We start from the raw sequence: 24,294 nt of genomic DNA, 5'->3' as shown, positions 1-24,294 counted from the left end.
AATATTAAATTTTTAAGTATGAACGTTCTCCTTAATTTTCAATTGTAATTTTTTTCTATTATCTACAAAACAAAGCAAAGGGTACCAACACGGTTTTGAAATTCTGCCCTAAAAACCTACCTTTAAAAAAATATATTCTTAGTGTCATCTCATCACATAAAATTTCAAATAGTTTCAGCTCAAACTATATATACACACATATAGTGATTGTTCCATATACAAACCTGCTGTAGCTTATGCAAGATAGGTTTAATATTTGAAACAATAATAAAAATAAAAACAAGCAGCTTCAGAAGAATTTGTAAAAATTAACAAAATAACCAATTTTATTTTGTTTTCAGCTCAACGGTTTTAGAAATTAAGCAAAACTTCATACAGAATGAACATTTTTCTCCTTTGCCCGATGAAAGAGGTTATATTGCTTGGTCCAGTCAACTACATTGGGTTTGAGCATACCAAAGCAACTGCACTGAAAAAAGTCTGCAAGATTCTGGAAGCATCCAAGACTGCAAATGAGAGAAATATCCATTAATAAACCTAACAAAAGAAGATTGCAGGCATCAAAAATACACGTTCACCATGAGACAGTACTTAAGATATAAAGCTGTCAATGAAGACAGCTCTGGGAGAAGAAACGTAAGAACAGTTCTCTATTAAGCATTATTCCTTTGTTGAACTTTTACAACCTATATGACATTTAAGAGTGAGAGCAGATTAAGTTCAACTCAAATATTTAAAAGTTAGTAAGATCTCATCTGCTAACACACTTGAGGAAACATGGACTCCTAGTGCAACAGGGAAACCTTGGTACTAATTTCTCTATTGAGCTAAATCCTGCAAGAGAAGTCAGAAAGGGTCCAGTTCATACCTGAACTCTCTTTCTGAACCTACAGAACAGACACAGAGATTGATGAACAAATTAAAGGACAACACTCCCTGACCCCCAAAATAGCATCTACTGATTAGAGCTACGGACTCATTTTGGCACATCTTTTTCCTACATACACAGCCATGCAGAAAGAACCCCAGTAGCTCTTATGCTGGCTGTTGATTTCCTGGGGCAAAGGTAGTTCTCAGCAAGGAAAATGAGGTCCATTCCCTCCTCCTCGCACAACTCTTAACAGACGTGACTAGCACATCCATAGACGACCTTTTTTTGGCATTTATGAAGTACTGAAGCAAATCCGTACTGAACAGATATGTGCTTAAAACACGCTATTCATTAATACTCACTTGTATGGAGTTCTCCTGAGTGAAACGGGATGCTTCGAAGATTTTCTCTGTATCAGGAGGTTCATTCTCTCATGTGAGGTCAATCCCAAGAATGCAATCTTACAGGAAGGAAAAGGTAAGCATAGGTTAAAACATGAAGATCACAAAATTCTGGTGATAACAACAGATACTATTGAGAAGGGAGGGAGAGGAAGGACGTTGGTCATATCTAATAAATAAGTAACTACTGCCATAATTAATGACCGAAAAGTATGTTTTTAAATGTCACTTGGACTAAAACAGAACCCAGCAAGCTGTAACATTAACGCTTCCACTGAGAAGGCAAGCTTAATTGGGGTGACTGTGAAGACTTTTACAGATGTCTGCAGAAGCGTAAGATCTATCACAGTTAAGCACCTGTCTCCTCAGATTTTGTCTATATTCTCCCACACAAATTGGTAGAAAAAGATCCCCCAAAAGACAAAATAGCTTAGCAAAAAAAATGAACCAGATGTCAGAGACTCAACAATAACTTTTTCATTTTCTTGATTTGATGTCTTCTTTCACCGAGTTTCACAATGAGATTTAGGTTTTTTGGGGGTTTTTTTGCATTTTTGCTTACCTATTCCTTTTCTCATTTTCCTAATTTTTTTAATGAACATAAATCTTATGAGCCTTTATAAATGGCTGCAAGGTTGCTTCGCTGAATGACACGCTAAACATCATAAAGCATTTACAAATGACTACGTACACAGTATTTAACTGTAAATATCCTACCTAGATCTCTGTTTTCCCATGATGATATCTCAGTATCTTGGATATCACAGGAATCTAGTAGTACGCATTTAAAATTGTGGATTTTTACTTTTTTTTTTTTTTAAACACAATGTAAAACAAATCTTCAGCTCAGTATGCATAACACATATTCAAATGACACATCTTTCCTAAAAGCTGCTAAACAAGCTGTTTCCTAGATGTTTTAAGACAGCTCTTCTCAATCTTGCTGCATAGACAAGCTCTCAGAGAAAAACATAAACAAGAAATTTGACAGTCCTCATCAGGATAAAATCCAGGGCGTATATTTTTCTTGTAGCAATGGGATTTCATACAGTCTAATGACGCACTGCTGAGCTCTGCGGCAGAACTTTCAATTCAGGACTAATTGTGCTATGGAGCTTTTGCGCCATTTTTGGGGTAGTAATACCAGTTCTATTAGTCAAATAAGTTTCTTGCCTTTAAACACATCTTTTTATAGGTTTGGAATTTTTGATGAGTAGGAAACCCAGAACTCAGTTACAGGAATGATTTGCAGACTGTGATCCTACTTTTATAACATGGGAATGCTGAGTGCACAAGTACCCATGAAACTTAAAGGACTGCCCTGAAATTTAAGGAAAGCACCTAGACGTGACATTAATTAGTTAAGGAAAGCAGGCACAAAGTTTTTATGGGAGCAATTCATTTAGGGAAAAGTTTTAATACGATGACTTTTTAAGAGAGGAGCATAAACTGAAGCAAAATAATACCTGATAAAGCTGAACAGTTAGCCACAACGAAGCCCACACAGTATGAACACAGGCTACTGCGAAGATGTAGGAAACCCACGGAGAACAGTGTATTATCTGTGTGAAGTATGTCCATGCTCCAACTTCATAATAACTTGTTGCACAATGCTTTGACCAATCTGACAAGATGCATAATCGGTTAATTATATTTTTAGGCCACTTAAGAACTGAACAAAGATTATTTGCATGGGATGAATATTACATAGCAATATGCTCTACAAATACCATGTTTAATATACCACATTCCACTTAAAAGCACCCACATAGATATGTGACTGGTTGCTATTCTGGCTGCGCAATCTTTACGTTATGCGTTCATAATCCACAGAAGGAACATTCGAGGCACTGGCTACCTACTTTTTGTATGATATTGAAATAAGTCATCATCTCTCATTGTCAAGACTTCTGAAGTTTTGCTTCATGTTTATTTGTAATTTTAGGATGAGAATTTATCATTTGTCTTAAACACCATCAAACAGAAGAAGACATGATGGTGACAACGCCAAGAAAACAGTATTTTACCACTATTAAATAGATTTAAACTGGCATGTCCAACTTCTGTAAATTTCTTAAGAGATGCTTAAAGCCTACCACATATGTGCTTAACCTATTAAAAAAAACAACAACAAAAAAACCAAACTAAAAGCAGAGCAACTTTTATTTGCCTCTGTGTCAGTAGAACAATAAAGAGGTTTTTGTCCCATGTTCCTTCACACACAGGAAATGGAGAAAATAATATGCTTTTTGCATGGGTAAGACCACCACTGAAACTCAGGAAAGCAACTCATGTTCCCACCCTGTGTCCTCCACTCTCACAGCTGGTTCACTTCACGCTACGTTCCATATTGACTCATTTCAATATAATGTGAAGTAATATAAAATAAAACAAACTCCCTCTAGTTTTTATTTAAAAGGTTAGTGCTATGCTAATTCATCCTCAGGAACTACATTATAGGGGCTCTCCTCTCTCCTCCAAGAAATTTAATTTTCCAAAGTAACAATTTGGATTTATTAATGAGATAACTTTGGAAAGAAGAGAAGTGTTTACCACTACATTAAAAGCAAAAAGAAACTTTTACAACTGTTCAATACAGATATTTCCAAATAACAAAATGAAGAAAGCCTTTGCAATAATGTATTTACAAATTCATTTTCTATTACGGTAAAGGGTATCCAGACTAGAACCTGTAACCTGACCTTCCTCCACATGGCCTCCCTATTTTATCTCTAACAAAAATGCTTTCTGATATTGTATTTTCCCACGGACATCCCACTGGAGCTGTATCTTAGTTCTTATTCAACACAAACGTAATCAGATATCTGACCAAAGACTCAGATATGATGTATTTTCATTTAAAGACAGAATTACAAGATACCGTATTTCAGCAGTGATGTTATCCTTTGTGCAAGTATAATTACACTTGCTGGAAACAAAATGCTAAAAAATAAAGACCATACACACACAGTCTTGAAAGCTAAATTAAAATAAATTCATGGATACATACACAGAAGAGTTCCATAAAGCAGCCAGACACCGGTCATAGTTAGGAAAGACAGGAACAACAGGTAGTAACGATGGTTCCCGATGCCTGAATTTGAGGCAAGGAAAAAAAAAGTTTGACATTTTAAAATTCAGCAGGATCTGCATTTCCCCTTAAGTTAATAAGAATAAAAAGAATCAAAACCACTTCTTATTATTACCTCTGCTATCCTCAAGAGAGCTGGACAGGGCTGATCTGTTTCCCAGCTCTCTCCTGTAAGCTATCCCAATTTATACAATAGAATTAGTTCTGATAAAGTCAGCCAGGATTTGTCTCTTTTTCAGAGCATGCCTTCAGCTGTTTCAGCTAGATGAGGACTAATTATACAACCACAACTCACTCCATGCGCAGTACAATTGTCTCATATGACTGAAAAATCTAAGCTATTCAATTTAATTGTTTGACCTTTGTGTGCTTCAGAATTGCAAACATACGCATAAAAACCCCAGACTTCTGTCAGAAAAACTGTTACATAAAGATATATAATTATTTTTCTTTAAATTATAATCAGTAGTGCTCAAAGCTTTGAAACAATGCATCAGAAGGATGTCTCACCACCTTGTAAACAGCAAACACTAAAAACATTTCCAAGTATTTAACATTACAAAAAGGCTATTGGCAAAAAGGATATGCTAAAAATACATTGCTACAGATGTAAAGCTCTAACCTTTCTATCTTGAGCACCATCAGTAACGAGACAGAAAGGAAGAAAGGAGGAGTTTCTTAAAGAACACAAGAACATAAAACACACCCTATGGGGTTATCTCAGTGGTCCAGCTGCTCCACTTCGCCGTTTCTAACAGCGACAACAGGCAACGTTCGTTCAGGAGGACAGATGAGCCTGGCCACTTTCTAGAGTTCATTCTCCTCATCCACAGCTACTGCATTAAAATGTCAGAGTGTGCATACTTGTCTAGTTCTTTTAGTATCTACTTTTGGACATATTGTCCGAAAATTTGCCTAATCACTGTCTGAACTTCCGGCTACTGCCTCTATCTGCAAACTGTTCCAGCAGCAAGCTCCAAAATTTCACTACCTGCCACATAAAGACATTTTTTCTTCACCAATTTTAAATCCAATTGTTATTCTCACTGAGCCTCCCCTAGTTCTAGTATGATGTGCTTGGCAAATAACAGTTCTGCATTCACTTTAGCCACCATCTTCATTGCTTTTTTTTTTTTTTAAATAAATAAAAAGTCTCTAAGTTCCTCCTTCTCTCAAAAGAAAGTCCCAGACTTTCTGGTCTCTACTCTTAGGGTGACCACTCCATCCCTTTCCATCCCTTTACTAATTTTAGTTTCCTTTCTCTCTGCCTTGTAACTAATCTCCCTCTGGCACCTCCCAGCAAACCCTTCAGTATCAACTGTGTATTCTTATATCAGGTGTGCTCTCTCTCTAAGGAGATAAAATGTTATTTCTGCAACTTTAAAAACATGTGGTATTTTCAAATTTGATAAAACAAACACTCTCACCTATGCACTGTCCAATCCACAGAGAGTGCTGATCGTATCTGGCTACACATGAATTACAAGCAAGGCAATGCATAGACCTCAAAGGCTTCCTTACCTAGTTGAGGATGAAGGAAAAGAACACAGTCATAGCAAAAGCACCTATTTTGCTCCAAGTTTAGAGCATCATCTCATGGGCATCATCACATTTTGTGCAATTACTGTATAGCAGACCTCACAATACAGAACATAGATAAGAACTATACATCTTAATTTTACAAAAAAGAGATGGAAATAATTATTAAGAAAGAAGTCCAAGGATCTCAAAGCATCTCTTTTGTCACCGTAGAAGAAAAAAAGAAATCCAAGTAATACATAACAAACAATGCATGTAACACTTGCTTGACAAGCAATGAAGAAAAAGGTTTTTATAGTAGGATTGGGTAAATGCCAGATTCAAAAAGAAAACAAACACCAAAACTTCACTTACAAGACAGGAAGTGCAAAATGTTCTGAAGTCCAAGCAACCTGCTTCTGCAAGAGCTACAATGTTCTGAAAGACAAAGTAGTTTGCGTTTGCATTTGGATCACATTTTCAGGGGGCTCGATGAAGATTTTTACATTAGGCCTTTTGCAGTTCATAAGCATTTTGAGTGCCAAGCACCGATAAGTACCTGCTATTTAAAAAGGTCCATGAGTAAGACAAACCAGCAAAGACTAATGCAACTTCACCCATGCAGGATTATTTAGAAAAGTACCTCTATGTTGCCAAAATTAATAAATAATGTGAATGAAATATTCTTTAAAATGAGACAGTATTAAGATACAAGGTACCTCTCATATAATCAGCCAGACTTCAGAGAGATGAGGAAAGCTGCTATAGTTACTGTTCCCTTATGAGTACTAGATAGACAACGTTCGCTAGTCCTGTGGCAACAAGTTAAAATTGCAGTTTATTCTCCCTGGCAATCTGAAGAAATACAACCTCATGGAGAGCAAAGAGATTACAAACAAAATGCTTTCCTTAATCTACGGGTTGGGGAGACCAAAATGCTAAATTCTCTACTGATTGGTTGGCCATGATTTCTTTTTGCCATTTTAAAGTAGAGCTAGGAAATAGCACGTGATTTACATGATGCTTAAGCACAAAAATCAAACCATTGTAGGCATCTTCAAAGTATCTGACAAAATTCAAGCCATTTCCAGCCTTACGAGCATGGAGAATTGCAATAAAGCACTGTGATTATCTCTTTCTAACCTTAGACAACTGGAGTGGAAACCATACAAATTTCTATGTATTAAGTGAAGTTCTATGTGAGTTTATATCAGAGATAACATCAGTGGTGTGGATCCGTACAATGTGTGGCCAAAGCTCACCTTTCAATGAGAAGATGGAGGCAAGAAAATTATGGCAAGATGATGAAGATAAGGAAACAAGCAGTAGTAGGAAAAATTACCTACAATCTATACTGTTCAATAACAGAGCTAAAAAACTCTTAAAAGAAGAGAGTATTTCACTGCTTTCGAGTTTAACAAAGCTGCACGTGATGTCAAACGAATCAACCAGAAGTACATATGTGTTGCATCAGGTTAGCCCTTCCATTTGTTTTTACGAAACCACCTACCTCTTTTCTTTCTTCTTCTGAAGTCTTAATATACCCAGGATCAGTTCTCCAAGTTTTATAGAAATAATAAAGAAAACCCACCACGCTGAACATGGCAGTGATTTCAAGAATTGTATCTGTTACATGTAATATTCAGGTTAAGGAATATATTCTTATACCACGTATCACCGCTACTTGTCAAACAAATAAAATATTCTAAAATTAGTTTGTATTATTTTACAAGCAACAGACAAAAAGGAAAAGAACGACTTTCACTTTTATAGTAGGATCTTCTCTGTCCTTCAGAGGCCATCATATCACAGAAGTTGAATATTCTGTCCAGTTTGAGTGCTGGAGGAGACTTTGACAACTGTATAAACCTGCATCACAATACAGGTCCCTGTCATCCTCCCTAGCAGAGGGCAGACTTTTGCCTTTGAACATTTAACAGGTATAAAATGAACGCAGTTTCTTTTTTCCCTCTGAAGTTTTTCTATTTTATTTAAAAAACACTAATCAGACATGTGTAGTTATTAAGCTTCCAGCAGCTGTGAGATTTGTTTGACTGCTGCACACTCCCCTGAGGCACCAAACAGGCTCTTACTCAGACTGCTGTCCAAGTCTTGCCCTCTCTCGTTTGTTTCAGCTAAAACAACTGAATAAATTCAGACAGAAAAATGCAACTGCAAGTCATCCTGGAACTATCTTTGTCACTCAAAAAAAACAAGCACACGCCGCTGCACGCTTCTGAAGGTAATGGGACAGCTACTGGGAACCCCTCTTCCCTCACAAATATACTAGAAAATCCATGATGATGAAGTAACAAATTTCTGGTCTAACTGGACATCTTCCTTCTTGCATACCATTTGCTTTTACCCAGTGGCTGACTGTTTTAATTACAGTACATGGAGGGAATTAATCTCTCATGAACTCCAGAGAAGTAGACTTAAATTCAGTACTTTTTACATACGGTTATTTGCTGCAACTTCTCTAGCAGACAAATTATTATACATGAGGGAGGATATACGGTCATTAGGAACACAATTTTTACACTATGGACTAAAAACATCCGTACGTCTGGCAAAAGGGGGAGAAAACCATGTCAAGATTAACTGTAAAACTCTCTATACCGCAACAGACGACTGTGGAGTGGGACAGGTTTCTTACTAATTAAATTCAAGCATCGAACTCAAGAGCTCAGGCTGCTAAAGAACAGCCCACGATGCCACCAAGGACCAGCCAGAAAGCCCAAGCCTGGATTCTCTCTCAGCCACTATATAAACCGCACAGTGTGAATAACTCTTAAAAATCAAGTCCTGCAACCTCAAGGTTGTTTTGTCTTATGAACTAACAACACTGCAAACAGCTCCAATTAAAATCAAGATGATAAATTATGAAATATTGGCACTGTATGTTACCAGACTTATAGCTGCGTTTGTTACAATGCAATTGCAGGGTGCACTTATAGAAGTCAAAATGATGGTACATTTCCTGTGCATATTGCTGGTCTATTTGCATTTCTGTTGGGTTTTTTTTGGAGCTGAAAGAAGTCCTTAATTAGAATGGCTGGATTTTCATTCAGTCTAGAGGAACAGTTTGACAGACATAACTACAGGTAACTAAAACACTGAACATTTTTATAACACTCACAACTGTGACAAGTTCCAGAAGGAAAACACATTCACGGGAAAAAGGGTTGGAGAGTGAAATGGAAAACCACCCACTTGCCCATCTCACCAAGCTATGGTTAGACCTTCAAGAATATCGCCATGCTCAGTATCTTCAGCAAAGTGTCTGACTCAAACCCCTATCATTTGAATTTTTTTTTCTTTTAATTTAGATGACACCAAGAAAACCTTAAAACACTGACTAACATGATTTTCATTTAGACAAGCATATGCGTGTATCCCCAGCAGGAATATACTCGATCAGTTCATCGAAGTTAATCCTGATAATTCTATTAAGGACATCTTAATTGGGAACAGTACAAAAGAAAATGCCACTTAAAGGATAAAGCAATTAAAAATTAATTAAAATTGTGTAGCAATATAGTATAGCTGATTTAGTACAAAATTATTTACAGTTCTAAGTATCTCCCTAAAGGCCTTTTCACAAAACTTAATCAATAAATAAACAGATGCCCCTGTGTAACAAAAGAGCAGGGCACTGAAAAGTAAGCGTAAACTACTAAAACGTTTTTGTACTCATCAGTGCAAAGCCTCTTCAAAGAAAGTAAATGAAAGGTAAAAATTAATCCACTGTACACTAAGGATGCAGCATAACCTGTGAATAAAGATAGACAGGAGACTGGAAGACCTATTTTGGAGGGACAAGAAGAAATTTGTTCCTTGGGTTTTTTTTGGGGGGGAGGGTGTTGTTTTTAAAAGCAGAAGCACGAATACCACTAACTGTCAAATCCTTGTCCTTTTAGAAAGAAGAGGTGCTTTGAAAATTATTATTAATGCATGTGTATCCAGTTATACCACCTGCCAAAATAGATTACTGTATGAGAGTCTCAATGAGGAAAATTAGAGAGACACACAGAGATGCTAACAGAGACAATTAGGTTTATAACAAAGGTGTCTTCATTTTGATATTCCAGTAACATAAGAAGTAGTTCAGAATTGTACAAAAATATCTGCTAAAGAAGGTACAGATTTTTAGCCCATATATAACTTGAATTTAAACTCAAAGTTATTTCACGCCTGCCCAATGGAAGTAAACCAATCTTACCAGACGTTAACAGTCACGTGGAATTATCTGGGACTGCTCGTTACTATTTGCAGGACCGGGCTTAGATTAATTAGGAACTGTAAGGAGAGTTCTATTGCATTTCTTGAGTATAAAGGATATCAGGCAGGAACCAGAAAAACCAGGTTGTGGACATCCAAAAAACTGAACTTAGCAGAAATGCTGTGGGAAGATACCTTAGATTCTTGAGCCCCACAAATTGCCTGAAAGAATATGAAAAGAAAAGATTATTTTTTAAAAATATATTTAAAACGTATTCCATAGAGTATAAATCACCTGGTTTGTTATTTTAAAAACTTCACACACACAGTGTACTTCCAGTCTCTCAAAGCAATCAAGAATTGTCACTCAAAAGCATTCTTTAGCCAGACGCGTAGGGGGTTAACAATGCAAAAATAAAAAAAGAATGCTCTGTTCCAGCCTAATACTATATATCGGAAGTGCTGTAGCACTGGCTGAAAAGTGTGATCTCTGTCTATTTGCACACTGATAGCATTGCCATTTCAATGAACACCGACTGTTGCAGGAACTGTTGAAGAAAGCACGAATCCTGTGAAACAGTTTAGGATAACACTGGGAGGTCTGGGGAGCAGAAGGGGAGGGAATGGTTTATTAAAACTCATTCTGCGTCACAACTACAGAAGGAAAAGTTGAGATAAAGCACATTTCTAAGCATTGTGAATGGTTATCTCAGTGTTTACCACACGCAGACTTCCAATAACACTCTCTTTATCATTAAAATTAGCTAACAGACTGCTTAAACCCTTTAGGGGTTTGGGTTTTTTTTCCTCAAATCTTTCAGTGATGAGAAACTATTATTTCACACACCTAAGGACATTCAATTTCTATGGTCATTCTAAAAAGTACATACATTTAAATCCTTCACACACTCTGCAACCATTTCTCAGGAGGTATTTTTTATGCTAAGTGAAACTAAACTCTGAAAGAACACTGCATTAGATACCTTATACGGTGTCTATAACAATTAAATACATATACAGAGATAAAAAGCCACAAACCTCACAAACAGAGCCATCCCAAACAGCAGGAAGAGAAGCAGACCTCCTTTCAAAAGCCAAGAGTCAGAACTTAAGTTCATTACGTATCCTATGGCCCACATGAACGTCAAGGAAGATGCCAACAGCAGGAAGAGCTATTAAAATGATTATTGTTGAAATATGACAAAGTATTCAAGCAGGACTTACTTCAAAAGTATTCAGTTAATGTAATAACAAATGCTGAAGGACTGAAGGTAGATAAGACAAGTGACACATCAATACATGGGGTGGGGGGAGAGGGGAAACGACACAAAAAAACCCACCCAAACCACTGCCACGGGCTTTTAAAGAATTTTATTTTTATGCATTTCAGAAACCTTAGAAGATCTTCTTGTCAGAAAAGAGTTCAGTTGCATATTATTCAAAACACGGAATGCTGTAGCTTTATTGCCATTAGTTATTACTTGGGAAATTACCTCATATTTCTCTACTATTTTCAGCAACCTGTTATTTCTTCTGCTTCTCATTCTTTCTTCCTCTTTTACCATATAAACCATGAAGCGATTCAGACTTTGATAAGCAAGGTCAAGCGGTGTCTCTCCCTTTAACCAACAGAAACGTTTAGTTATTTATGCACTTAATACATAAATGCTTTCCTTTTTAACAGAAGCAAGAAATATAGCTAAAGCAAGAATAACTGGGCAATTACTTCCCAGCCCCCCCCCCCCTTTTTTTTTTTTTAAGGCAAGGGTAAGCTAAATTCAGAGTTTTAACATGCTTAATCCACTGCTCTGGAGTTCTAAAAACTGATACTTGCAACCAGATTGCATCCATTTGAGTTATCTGTTGGACTGTCTTCATTAACCTGAAATGCTAAACTGTCTGCTAGAACATTACATGCTTACTGAAAGGGAAGGTTTCTTGTTTGTGTTAGCTTTTAAAAACCAAATAGCAATATCCTAAGTCACACATACGAATAAAAAAAAAAAAAAGCATCAGATGGAAAAGCTGCACAGCTTAATACACAAACCCTGAATCTACACTGTACTAACATATCTCTATAATCATAGGAATTGATACTTTCAACATTTATACTTCTTACTATCAGTTTTTACAAATATTAGGACAAAGACTTCCATATGTGACTAGCTCTTTTGAACATACAAACAGGCATTGTCAAACACTGGTTTTCACAGGATGACACACACATCTTTTTAAAGTCTTTAAGAGTCTCACTGGACACCGAGACACCGTTATTTTTAAAAATCTGGCCAAAGTCATTAGTCCTCATGACAACATTTTGAAGTCGAAAACAGCCAACTTAAAAAAAAAAAAAAAAAAGTGTGTGTGGGAGAACCTGCAAAGGACACAATTACGTTCAGAGTGACCAAAAGGCTTGGCTGTTCATTAAATGAACGTTGCAAAGATTCTCTGCATTCATACTTTGAGCCACACCACAAGAAAGATGCTAATTCCTTTTGGGAAAGATAAAGAAAACCTGCTCTTGGTCAACCCCCATTGCAAAGGATATCCAAAACAGAGAGGACTCAGCTTTTTCTTGACATTCATTTTACACATTCATGCCACATGGAATGAAATATCATGAAAGAAATTGTACCTTGACATTTTTGATGTCCAGGCTAGCACCAGCTTCCAGCAACAGATCCACTGCACTAGTATTTCCTGATGTTATTGCCCAGTGCAGTGCAGTATTCTTTTGAACATTGTCTACAGCATTGAGAGAGGGGTTAAACTTTAAGAGAAACCTCGTGGGTTCTGGTCTAGATGAAAATAAAGTATAAAAGTTAACAAACAGAAGATAATCTATACTGGAGACGAAACTTTTGAACATCTTATAAAACCCAGTAATCCCATCTGTGAAATAACAGCAGATACGCAATGCCTGGTCTCAGAACAAGCTCATTAATGGTAGATCCAAGTTTATAATTCAGGACCTGCCCTGAGGGTTTTTCTCCAGACTATCTTACCTTACCATTTTTAACAAATAGGAGGTATAGACACAGATTATATCTTTCTACAACACTGTGTATAAGCTTACATCTCCACATTTTATTCAGTTCAAATGCATTTTACTGCGTTCACCTCCATTTATTCTCACTTTTGGCAAAGCACAATAACGCTGCAGAGAGTTTAGCCACAAACCTAAACTTCTGTTAGAAATTCTTTTGACTTTCTTTGCTATATCCAATTAGCTACTTCATAACTCCTGATCTCCAAAATACTGCATATTTTAGGGCAAGTAAAAGGGGAAGGAATGTCAGTTTAACAAAAAATTTAATTAAAAAAAAAAATTCACCTCACCGCTTCTTGGGTACAATAAAATATATTCTTCTGAAGTTGTTCACTACTTACCCAATCGCTTTTTGTGCTGCTAACATTAAAGGTGTTTGTCCATTGAAGTCTGTTGTGTCTATGTTCTAAGTATAAGAAAAAGATAACAAGCAAGTGATTTCCAGTGATTTCAGGGAACAGAGGTAGATGGTCAGATTTGGAGCTACACAACTGGCTTAGCTTCACTGCAGTAGCAGAAAGAAACCAAATTATACCAGCCAAGAAGCCAACACTCATTTAAACATTTTTTTTTCCTGCCCTCTGTGAGTCTTGCATGTCATCCCTTTCAGAATATGCTGAGTCTCCACTAAAGATATTTTTAAGGGAACCACGTTAACCGTATTTCTTGTTCTCTTTTGCACAAAAATACTATAAATAAAATGTACCTTGTAAAGCAATGTTAACCATCTTCCTTGTGTAAACAGAGGTACATAACAGAATGTCCAAGTACGTAAAACTGGTTTATTAAAACAACAAAAAAGGATTGATTGATCATGTATCTCAAGACATAATTATTTAAACATCTATTTGCATTACCTAATTTTCTTCCTCCTTCTTAACAATGAAGGTTTCCTTCTTCCCTGCCTCCACCCATCATTACGTTAGAGCAGACTTACTTAAAAGAAATGTTTAATCACTTGAATTTTTTAGTAGAAGCTAAAAACTTTCTTAAGTTTCTGATATATACCATCTACATCTACATTTCAGAAGTCAGTTACTCTACTAAAGAGAGGTCTATGAGAAAGAAAATAAGCTTACCAAATCTTTAAATCCTAATACTCAGAGTTTCAAACAAACAGTCTAGATCATATAAGAACTCTCCTCTCACTTTTATTAGCAAATTGTTACACTTGTCATTAATTCTGCTTATTTCAGATGTAAGCTAAGCAGACATCAACAAGGTGGACACAATATAAAATTACAGAAAATCTAGAAATTTCTAATAAAAAATTCAGACCTAGTCTGATCATCTATTCTGCACGCTTCAATTGATAGGCGATTGCACAAATTATTAGTTACAAAATTGTAATAAACCAGTAAATACTTCATGATGTATATACTTAATATACTGCTTTTTGTTCTCAGGTTTAAAAGACCGTTGTTATTAATACAGCACCACAAATCTGCATAGCCTTAACAATTCTCCTTAAACACACCAAATTGTATGTGAATGTGTATGTGCAGGGATGACAAGAACAGGGGAGAGTATTAAAAAAAAAGAAACCAAATATACACACACACACATATATATATAAAAAAAAAAAAAATCTAAGTTTCTCTGAACTTATGGCACAGGGAAATAGTTGTCAAATACCTGCTTTTTGTCTAGAAAATAAAACCGTTAATTCTGAAATGTATCGTACACACAGGCAGCTGCTCCTAAGTAGAAAAGAATACTTGGGACATCAACCACATACCTGGCCTTTTGATATGAGGTAAGCTACAATGGGTATGTGTTGAAACAGCACTGCTAAATGAATGCTACTGAATCCTTCCCCATCAATAAGACTGGGATCCGCTCCACACTTCAGCAATAACATGACCATAGGTAGGTGTCCTTGTCTGTAATGATATATGAAATGAAACTACAGAGATACCAAAGAAGATGGAAATTTTAATGAAAGCATTGCCTTAATAATTCTCATAGATACCCCACAAAAAAAAATTCCTTTCCTGAATAAAAACACAAGAATTTGAAATTACTTTTTTTTTTAAATTAAAAGTTTGTATCAGAAAATTTTATTAAATATATACCTTAATAAGTCATCCTAAGGCAAACTGTTAATTTAGAATACAATGGTTACCATAAACCAGGACAATTCTACAGTAATTGCTCCTGTGAGCAGTCTTTCTCAGAAGTATCTAACTTTGTTTGGCAGAAGACTAAGATAGCCCAGAAGAAAACACTGATCTTCCAATGTGACAATTTGCACACCGAGAAATTATCCCAGAATAATCATTTAAGGTTATGTTTTTTCCAGACGAGCAGTGCTTTGTTCTTTTGGTCATTTTACTCAAGTCCTGTCCTAGAAGCCAAAGTTGTATGATTTTAGACTGTATCAGGTTGAACAGGTGTAGTCTAGAGATGTAGAAAGAGCGGATCCAAAGAGGTATTAAATATACACAAGCACCAATAGATACTGTTGCCCAGGACGAGACGCTGCATGGTTGTGGTGGCAGCTACGAGGAGCCCAAGAGGAAAGGCTAATGCCACTGGGAGAAGGTGGTCAAGGGCTTCTCTACGTGCCTCTGAGCAACAAGATGTCTTACACTGGTCCCACTGCTACATGTTTGTGCTTTCAAGTCCAGGACTGGCAGCACTGAGTCTTAACGAGAGCACACCAAGGGAATCTAGTGCAGAAGCTAGAACAACTGAAAGCATACTAGCTAGACAGGCTGAAGTCCAAGGGAACTGTGACCACAACTTTTTCAGGCTTAAACTGTGCCCTAATAAGCATCAAAAGCTAACTTCAGTGACCCAACACAGCCAGGTCTTTGCCCAGTAAGGCAGGACTTACGAGGCAAAGTCTGAACACTACTGTTTCATCCCTAGGTAAAGTTCAAAATGTGAGCCCAAGTGACTAAAACACAGATGGACACATAACACAACGCTGTGGCCTGCAAAGTTGCCAGGAATCAGAAACCAGATTTCAGTATTACTATGGACGTGCAGTGAAATTCCTTATACCTTAAAAAAATAAACATACCACAGAATTTGATCTAAGATGACCACTGCTGTGCTACACAAAATATAACTGTTAATACTACTACATTTACAATTAGTAGTTGCAAGCAGCATACCTAATGGCCCAGTGAAGGGGTGTTGAATTCAAATCTCCACCTAGCTGATCCACTACTGCGCCTTTGGAAATATAGTATCTGCATAACAGCAACACAATATGATTAAGAATAGACATAATAAAACACTAAAACATTGTACTAAGGATAAGATAGTTCTAGAAGTAAATAGCTCATAATAAAAAAAAAAAATCACTAGAGAGGCAAATGGACAAGAGCATTTTTGCAGTAAAGGATGCCGTTTTGAGAAAACATTTAAGGAAAAATATAATAACTAGCAAGGCACCTATAAAATCAGCTTTAATCTTTCTTAAAGAAAACAAACCAAACCCAGGAAAATCTAATGATTGCATGTACTACATGATTTCACATATAAAGAAACCATGGTAACTTTACATTTCAGTGACATTTTCACAAAGGTAATTGGGTTAAAATTTGAATTTTACGCTTTTCCTCTCAAGCAGCATGTTCCCTTTGCTTTGAAGTATAATAGCAACAAAGTGATTATAAGTAACAGTGGCAGAATACTTGTGTTACTTTCACAAGGACTCTAGAGCTTACTTAACCAGCTCCTGTCTGTTGTTTATCGCCGCCCAGTGAAGAAGAGTCACATTTTCTTTGTCTGGTTGTCGAACATCATATCCTGCTTCTACCAGTTCTTTGCATCGCTCTACTATTCCATACCTTAAATGAGAAAAAAACCACATCGATTTACTTATCATTCATTTGTTAACTATCCTCCAGTTTAGGGCCAGCCACATACTGAAGAAAAAGTAAATCTCAGCAAGCATCATCCAGCAGGTCCTACTTGAACAGATTCCACATTGCATTCAATGGAAGTCTTGCAAAAAGAACTGGGTTGAGCCTTGATGAGAAGAATATTCTGCCTAACAAAACAAACCTGGTTGAGATACCGTTGTTTATGATAAAAATATTTACAATACTACCTGTACGTGATTTTTCTTCTTTCATTACGGGGAGAAAACAGAACTGGAAAAATCTTCCTTTCTAAAAATATCCAGCCTGGCTCACATTTGAGGACACTCCCATCTATTTCTACATTTTGCACACACAGAACATGTACTTACTGTGTAGCCTTGACGATATCACAGGTGCTAGGGTCTTCAACGATCGGATATGGTCCCGGTAGCACTGGCAGACCTTTATCCCCATGGGCGCTATGACAGTTGTGCATATGAGGTCGATGAGGCCCATGGCAATGGTTTTTACACTGTTGGTTAAAAAAATATGTATCAACAAACATTATTTATATACACCACACCTCCCTCTTTACCAGACACACATGCTACACGCATCAAGTTGCATTATCATAGAATCATAGAATCGTTAAGGTTGGAAAGACAACTTTAAAATTGAGTCCAACCATTAACCCAGCACTGCCAAGTTCACCACTAAACCATGTCCCTAAGCACCACGTCTACCCGTCTTTTAAATACCTCCAGGGATGGGGACTCAACCACTGCCCTGGGCAGCCTGTGCCAGGGCCTGACCACCCTGTCAGTGAAGAAGTGTTTCCTAATAAATATCCAACCTAAACTTCCGCTGGCGCAGCTTGAGGCTGTTCCCTTTCGTCCTATCGCTTGTTACTTGGGAGAAGAGTCCGACCCCCACAAATTAATACAAACAAGGAAGCTGAAGTACAGTTAAAAACACCTGACAAGAAACTAATCCCTTTATTCGGCACATGGAGATGGGAGGACAGAAGGGATACGGTTAAGGTCCCCCAGGCCAAACGACCAAGACGTTAACACCTTGCAGAGCTAGCACCTTACAGTGCTGCTGCGCGAGAAGTGACACCCCACCTCCCTGCGTGCGGTTGGAAACGCAAGGGCGCTGGGGAGCCCCAGGGCCGGCCCCGCACGCCTGGAAACCAGACGGGAGGCACGGGGAAGGGAACGGGCCCGACGGGAGGCAGGCCTCCTTTCGCTGTCAAACGCGGGAGCCGGAGCCGGCCGCCGCGGCGGGGGCTCCCCAGGCTCCCGCCGAGGCGCCCCGAGGGGAGCGGGCCGGCAGCCAGGCCACTCCCCGGCTCGAACCGCCTCCCCAGCCGCCGCCAGCCTGCGCCGGCAGCCCCAGGCCGCCGCACGGGGCCCCGCGGCCTCCCCCGCCGGCCCTAACCCTCAGGCAGCGCCGTGCCGGGCGCCTCCCCGAGGGCAGGGCCGCCCCCTCAGCGGCCCCTCAACGCCCTCCCTCCCCGGCGGCCGCCCCCGGGCCTCCCCTCACCGCCGGGCCGCTGCCGCCGCTGGCCATCCCGCCTGCCCGAAGCTCGCCGCCCGCCGCCGCTTCCTGCTCCCGCTTCCTGGTTACCGGCTCCGGGGAGCGGCAGCGCCGCCGCGGAGGCGGGGCCGGGGCCGGGCCGGCAGGGCCCGGGCCGCCGCTGCGCAGCCCCGCGGGGAGCGGCCGGCGGGCCCCGGGGTGCAGCGGCGGCGGGGGCCGGCAGCTCTGCCGCGCAGGAGCGGCAGGGAGAGCCGCCCCCAGCCTCCCCCGCTGCCGCGGAGCCCCTTCAGCCTGCAGAAGCGCACCAGCAGCTTCTGGTGTCCTTCAGTCCGGTCTCGCACTGCTGCTTCCCCTCCTCATAGCGTGGGAGAGCTCGTTCAGTCGCTTCGCGTTTCACGCAGGGCCCCCCCAGAGTCGAGGGCAAGGACCGACTTCTCTTCTGCTGGCGTGACCTTTGGGGGGCTCTGCCTCGGCTGGCAGCAAACGGAGTGAGCTGAGCGCGGTCTTGGGCCCTCGAGCCGTGCCTACAAAGTGTTCACCGGGGTTATCGTCTGTCCCACCCGCACGCCTTGTACAGCAGAAGCCAAGGGGACACCTGGAGCCAGCCCGGAGTTCAAAGGCTGATAAGTTGATAGTAAAATATAAGGAGTTTCCAGTCCTCGTAAAGCTTGTAAACGTTTTGAGACGTGGTAATGTTATAAGCAAACATTACGGTGTGAAAGGCTACCGAAGAATAATCCTGACGCTGAGCACGTGTGAAAAAAGCAGCAATGCCCATGCACTGGTGACGGCAGGGTGGGAGAGCAGGAGCGAGCGGGCTGGGTCGTACAGCGGGGCAGAATAAGAGTTATCAGGGCAGTCATAAATCTGTCCTCTAACGCTCAAGGGGTTGATGTCACAACCTCAGTAACATTCATTTGGCATGTCTTTGTATGTAGTTTCCTGCAAATATTTTTAAGGGGGGGGGGGGGGGGGGAAGTGTTTTCTCTTTCGCATAGTCATAGCAAGACTCTCATCATTAGAGCAGTATCTACCATTTCAGTCAAAAAAACCCAAAACAAACCAGTACGCAGCAAATGGCCAAAATAAGCTGTTACCAGCGATCCTGAGAGAACTGAAAATGCTTGCTGGTTAACACTGGTGGGCTGGCGTCAGCTGGCAGATGCCGTTGTGCCTTCCTCCCTCCTCCATCCGTGGAAAACCTCCTGCTCCGTGCGGCGTCAGCCGATGGAGATCTGAATAGGTTTGGGGGGCTGCGCGCAGGGATTTCCGATCTGGTAAGACAAAGCCTGGCCTGGCATATCGCGTCTATCTTCAGCTTTGTGTTGCTGCCTCGGAGAAGGGATGGTTCTTCAACAAGTTCGTTAAGAAGTTCCTAGCCCGTTAGCAAGTTGGCCAGCTACCAGAGTTTCTCTGAGGCGTGCAAGTCTCAATGAGAAGATGGAAAATTTCACCAAAAAATTCAAATGCCTTTTTTTTTTTTGGTTGGTTGGTTGCAAGAAATAAAACTCTTCGCCATCCTACGGCCCTTAGGCTTGTCAGATCTCACGCTGAAAACAGTAACAGTAGCAGGGATTCACAAAAGCCACCAGAGTACTGTGAAGCGAAGAGTGCTGGTACCTTACAGATAGAGGGGCTATCAAAAGGCTTTACAGTCATGAAAGCTGCTTTTTACGACTGCTGATAGCACCTTGTAGTTTATATAAACTTCAGCTGAGATTTTCAATCATTTTAAATATGTTGGTAAGCTGTTTATGAAGTAGGTAAACATTGCTCAGAGCACTCCTCTTTCTTATGTCCTTGGTTTTTATTTGCTTTTCCTGATATTTTTACTATCTGATCTTCCTGTCTCTCAGGCTTCATCCTTCTACCCTCCTTTTTTTTTTTCAGTTCCAATTCCCGTCTCATCTTCATTTATTGTCTGGAAGGAAACGGACAGCTATGTTGGGAGCCACAATAACCCCTGAAAAGAAGGCTCAGAAAACCATGTTGCAGGAATCCTGATGTTCATGAGCACGCTAAATCCATATGGTAAGCTATTCCCCGTCAAGCTCTTTTTATCAAGCATTGCAAGGTTATTTCTTGGCCTGTGCTGTGCTCCCTCTTGTGGGTCACTCACCCCTGCCTGCACTGCCCCAAGTCTCCTTCTGCAGCCCTGCAAAGGTGTGAGCCGAGCACCTCCTGTTCGTGCTGTGCGTTTAGGGCTGGAATATCCTGAATTGCATAGTTTAGGCCCCCAAGTTGACTGAAGAAACAAAAATAAGCGTTTTTTCCACTGTCAGAGAAAAGTTGGCTAGGTGATTTTTAAGTCTTTTTGTTTCTAAATTCTTGCTAATTTTAGGGTGTTACAAAAAAAAAAAAAAAAAAAGGATTTAAAAAATTATCAGCCATGGAATGTGTTCAAATCACCAAATAACTGTTATTTGTTGTTGTTTAAATCAGCTGAAACTGTATGTATGAAAATGTTATGAATTTTTCAGTTAAAGCTAGTACCTTACAGAAGCAGTTGCAAATACTGTGGGCATCTGCTGTCCTCCATGGTTACCCAAAAGTGGGTGAATAATAGAAACCTGATGCAAAGAAATATAAATTATTTCCTTCACAAGAATATTTGGAATGACTCCAGAAAAAAAATAATTCTGAACGTGGCTGCTGGAGGCTGCTCACAGTACATTAGGAAAAATTGTTTTATTCCAAATAAACTACCCCTTGCTTTCCCAGCATTATTGTGGAAGAACAAATGTGGTTACTGATAGTCTGCAAGTTTGGCCAGCAATCAACACGCCGCAGAATGAATGCAAAATCAAATTCCAGTTGACAGGTTAATACAGATTTTCCTTCCATATGCAGAACTGCTACATAGATATTAAAGCAGCTCTAGTTGATAAAAATATTGAGAGCTTTAGTTTGGTTCAATATCACAAAGTGTTTTATATGATTTGAATACAGAAATCACGTTGGGGAAGCTTAGGAAGAAACACTCTTGTGTTAACGCTAAGATCAGCCAAAAAGATTTGGTAGGCATTTTGCTGTTTGGGTATGTAATGGATCCCCAAAACTGCAGAAATGCAAAAATAAAACTGAAGAAGAAAGAGAGTTAGCGTTTCCCAGTTTGAGAGTTTGGCATCTGAGAAGTTAGGATTTGTTAAAATAGAAGTTAGTTTGATAGAGATTTTCTGCATTACCTGAGACTACTCACAAACCTTAAATCACTTGCTTCTATGATATTGTACGACAGCATGACAGTTGGTAGCGGTTAATTACAGTAGTATGCAGGCAATTTTCAACTTGGTCTCTTTTAATCTTTGTTACCTGTGGATCTCACCTCTAGCATCTTTTTTTATATTAAAAAAACCCCAACCTTTCCAGAAGTAAGAAAAATTAAGGCTTTCCTCCTACTGCCTCTACAGCTGGCTTTACAAAAGAAGCCATATTTGATATTGCTGAAATCTAGGGCAAAGCTCCTAGCAGAAGGCAACATTTGGTCCTCAAAGAACAGATGGGCAAATTCCCATTTTGAACTACATGCTATCTTTATTGTATTTGTGGGTTTTGGGACATATAGTGGTTACTGATTTAATTTTTTTTTTTTTTTAATAATCAGCCACTATTATCTCACAGTATATAGTGACTAAGCTTAGACAAAGGCTTTGCTGAATTATTTGTGGACAATAAATTGAGGCAGAACTGAACAGTTTTATAAGTTTTCTCTGCACTTTGCTCTGCTATTAATGCTGCCCTGTTAACACTTCTCATTTATTTATACTTTTTGAGTAAACTTGCTCGAAGTACTTAAGTATTTGCAAGAACAACTTTTACTTCACAATCCTTAAGAGACTTAAAGGCTTGGATTAAGTGCATTGTCTTCAGAAGTCCTAAAACAATCATTCTCTCTCCCAAACAGCCTTTTCCAAGTGACTATGCCTGTGATTAGTGTCATTTTGATTAGATAACGGGAAAGAGATACTTGGGTGTTTAGCAGCTTTCAAATAGCATTTTGGATTCACTTCACTGGATAAATGACAGAGAAGCAAGTATAAAATAATGCCATTAAATCAGATCAAATTACATGAAAATTGCAATTTAAATAGTATAATGCTTTTTTATTATGGCAAAACATCATATTATGCATTTCACATTTTCTCTTATTGCTTTTGATGCTGTTTTACGAAGCACTATAAGTAATAATAAGATTTTGCACATTTGTGTATCTTTTCTGAAGAAAAAATTAGAGGGCACAGCTAGCTCTCAGTTTACTTCTAGAAGTGATTCCGTTATTGCATCTCTCCTAAAAAAGGAAAAAAAAAAAAAAATCTTTCTCCAGTTCTGCTGTACAAGGAGGTTTTTATGGAGCCACAGGAATAACACCACAGCCCTGCCAAAAGAAGGATGATTGTAATTCTACCTCCATTTACAGCCATAAAATAAAGCCATCAACTGCGGGTGTGAAATGTGAATAAAATGGATCGTACGTATCCTCACAATGACTCGAATTCCTTTTCTATGTTATTTGTGCATAGCCACTCACAGCCAGAGGTGGTACAGAGGCACTGAGGTATGAGGCAACAACTGATGTACTCCAGTTTGCAAGGTCTCGGAGGAAAAAGAAGTCCGTGAACGTGGGCCAAGGGGTCTGCATTGCCACTCATCAAACTGAACTACCAGCTACGTGGGAATGTACAGATTGCCTGTGCCTATGATTCAGAGCCAGATTTATTTTCAGGGAAGATTTCTAAACTTAGACAAAAACCAGAATGCCATACCCCCAAGGAAAGTACAGTTTGGAGATGCTTATGCATGAAGTTGAAATACTGTTATTTTATTCTCAACGTGTTTAGTATGTAACTCTCTCTTCATCTAATGTAAACAAGCGCACCAAACAAAAATACTAATTTTGATTAAGCTGTTGTCTATAAGGCAGTTAAACAGGACACACTCAGTTGCTCTCAACAAGTGAGGAAAAGGCACACAAATAGTAAAAGCACTAAAGAAAACTAGATGTGTTGTCTCTGGCTCTTGTGTACCGCTCTCCCAGTGTTTCATAAACAAAGCTAAGCACATATCATAGTGCTGTGTGAGTTTTAACTAATAAAACCACCATTTAGGAGAACTGATATTTTTATGGTTAGGAAAGTCCTGATCGGATGAGTGGTTTCAGCTAGAAAGCAAGAGAACTCAGTGGGACAAAGCAATTTCTTTCCTATGCTCCCCTCAGATAACAAGTAGAGGCAGCGTTGCCTAAAGAGACTCAGATCATCCCAGAACCATGACGCTGATGTCCACACGATGCCAAACGGCACACCTGGAACAGATGCTGGAATACGCTTCTTTCTTCCTCTTCGTTTTTAGATTCTCAAGATTGTAGTTGCTTTAGAAACATGATCCTTTAGGTACTTGATTTTTTTAAAAATTTTCAAACACATAACTGCTGGCATGAGGACAGAACAGTTATCTGAGAATGCAGAAGTTTTACTTCAGAGCAGCCTCACTTCCTTGTAGCTGACCATACTGGATCTTAAAAATATAAGAGAAACGTTTCGGATGTTGTGCATTGTCTGCATTTCTTATAGCTGTGGCTTATGTTGGAATGGTAGGACTTTATCACGTCACCACAGTGAACCACTTCATTTACCTCACTGGCTACAAAAAGCGCAATACCAGTACAGGAGCAGTCAGTCAATTCAGCCTTGTGAAGGTCCACTGAAATTACGCAACAGACAATTTTGAACAATAGAAGACACGTATTTCGTTGTTGTTGGTCAGAGAAACTTTGCTAATCCAAAATA

The 24,294-nt window shown here is 39.2% G+C and overlaps 1 protein-coding gene and 1 long non-coding RNA gene across 2 annotated transcripts; one reads left to right on the top strand and one right to left on the bottom strand.

Annotated features, from left to right (window-relative positions):
• Positions 1–298: 298 nt before the first annotated feature.
• Positions 299–18,678, bottom strand: ZDHHC13 (zDHHC palmitoyltransferase 13). The gene is made up of 17 exons (XM_087742929.1): positions 18,515–18,678; positions 17,359–17,501; positions 16,832–16,954; positions 16,274–16,351; positions 14,890–15,034; positions 13,493–13,557; positions 12,738–12,900; positions 11,596–11,721; positions 11,141–11,274; positions 10,224–10,324; positions 7,392–7,516; positions 6,257–6,319; positions 5,791–5,884; positions 4,283–4,366; positions 2,739–2,896; positions 1,234–1,331; positions 299–506 (listed from the first exon to the last, which is right to left on the bottom strand). The coding sequence occupies exons 1-17, from the start codon at positions 18,539–18,541 to the stop codon at positions 371–373; spliced, it is 1,863 nt and encodes a 620-aa protein (XP_087599055.1). The 5' UTR covers positions 18,542–18,678; the 3' UTR covers positions 299–370.
• A 487-nt stretch (positions 18,679–19,165) lies between these two features.
• On the top strand, positions 19,166–23,972 carry LOC148057041 (uncharacterized). The gene is made up of 3 exons (XR_015701190.1): positions 19,166–19,303; positions 20,399–20,539; positions 23,029–23,972. It is a non-coding gene; the product is annotated as an uncharacterized LOC148057041 (long non-coding RNA).
• Positions 23,973–24,294: the final 322 nt, after the last annotated feature.

This window comes from Nipponia nippon, unplaced genomic scaffold (assembly GCF_047370975.1).
Source record: "Nipponia nippon isolate SJK-2023a ecotype South Korea unplaced genomic scaffold, ASM4737097v1 scaffold_10, whole genome shotgun sequence".
NCBI lineage: Eukaryota > Metazoa > Chordata > Aves > Pelecaniformes > Threskiornithidae > Nipponia > Nipponia nippon.
This window is presented reverse-complemented; position numbering and strand designations above follow the sequence as displayed.